Source organism: Eimeria tenella, genomic scaffold, assembly GCF_000499545.2.
Source record: "Eimeria tenella Houghton genomic scaffold, Eth_scaff3197, whole genome shotgun sequence".
In the NCBI taxonomy this organism is placed as follows: Eukaryota; Apicomplexa; class Conoidasida; order Eucoccidiorida; family Eimeriidae; genus Eimeria; species Eimeria tenella.
Genome location: NW_013543046.1, coordinates 1683 through 1915, shown reverse-complemented (window position 1 = coordinate 1915; position 233 = coordinate 1683). Strand labels below are relative to the sequence as shown.

The 233-nt window shown below is 59.2% G+C and overlaps 1 protein-coding gene across 1 annotated transcript in view; it reads left to right on the top strand.

Annotated features, from left to right (window-relative positions):
* Positions 1 to 198: 198 nt before the first annotated feature.
* Positions 199 to 233, top strand: part of ETH_00039825 (uncharacterized protein) — a gene marked incomplete at both ends in the record, with an annotated part of 1460 nt that continues 1425 nt past the window's right edge. Inside the window, one exon of the mRNA XM_013376132.1 lies at positions 199 to 233. Within this exon, the coding sequence (XP_013231586.1) occupies positions 199 to 233 (35 nt within the window).

The window sequence follows — 233 nt, the reverse complement described above, 5'->3', positions numbered from 1 at the left end:
CTGCGGCTGCTTCGGGTAGTGGCAGCTGCGGGATGTTCAGGAGCACAGACACAGCAGAGGGAGCCACGGCAGCAGAATTTCACATGCATAGCAGCAGCAGCAGGGGCAGCAGCAGCAGCATGAGTTTTCCACTCAGCAGCAGGTCCTGCAGCAAAAGCACAGCAGCAGCAGCAGCTGCTGCTGCAGTTGAAGCAGAAAATGTTTCTTTCCGCGCTGCTTGAGGGGCGCAGCCC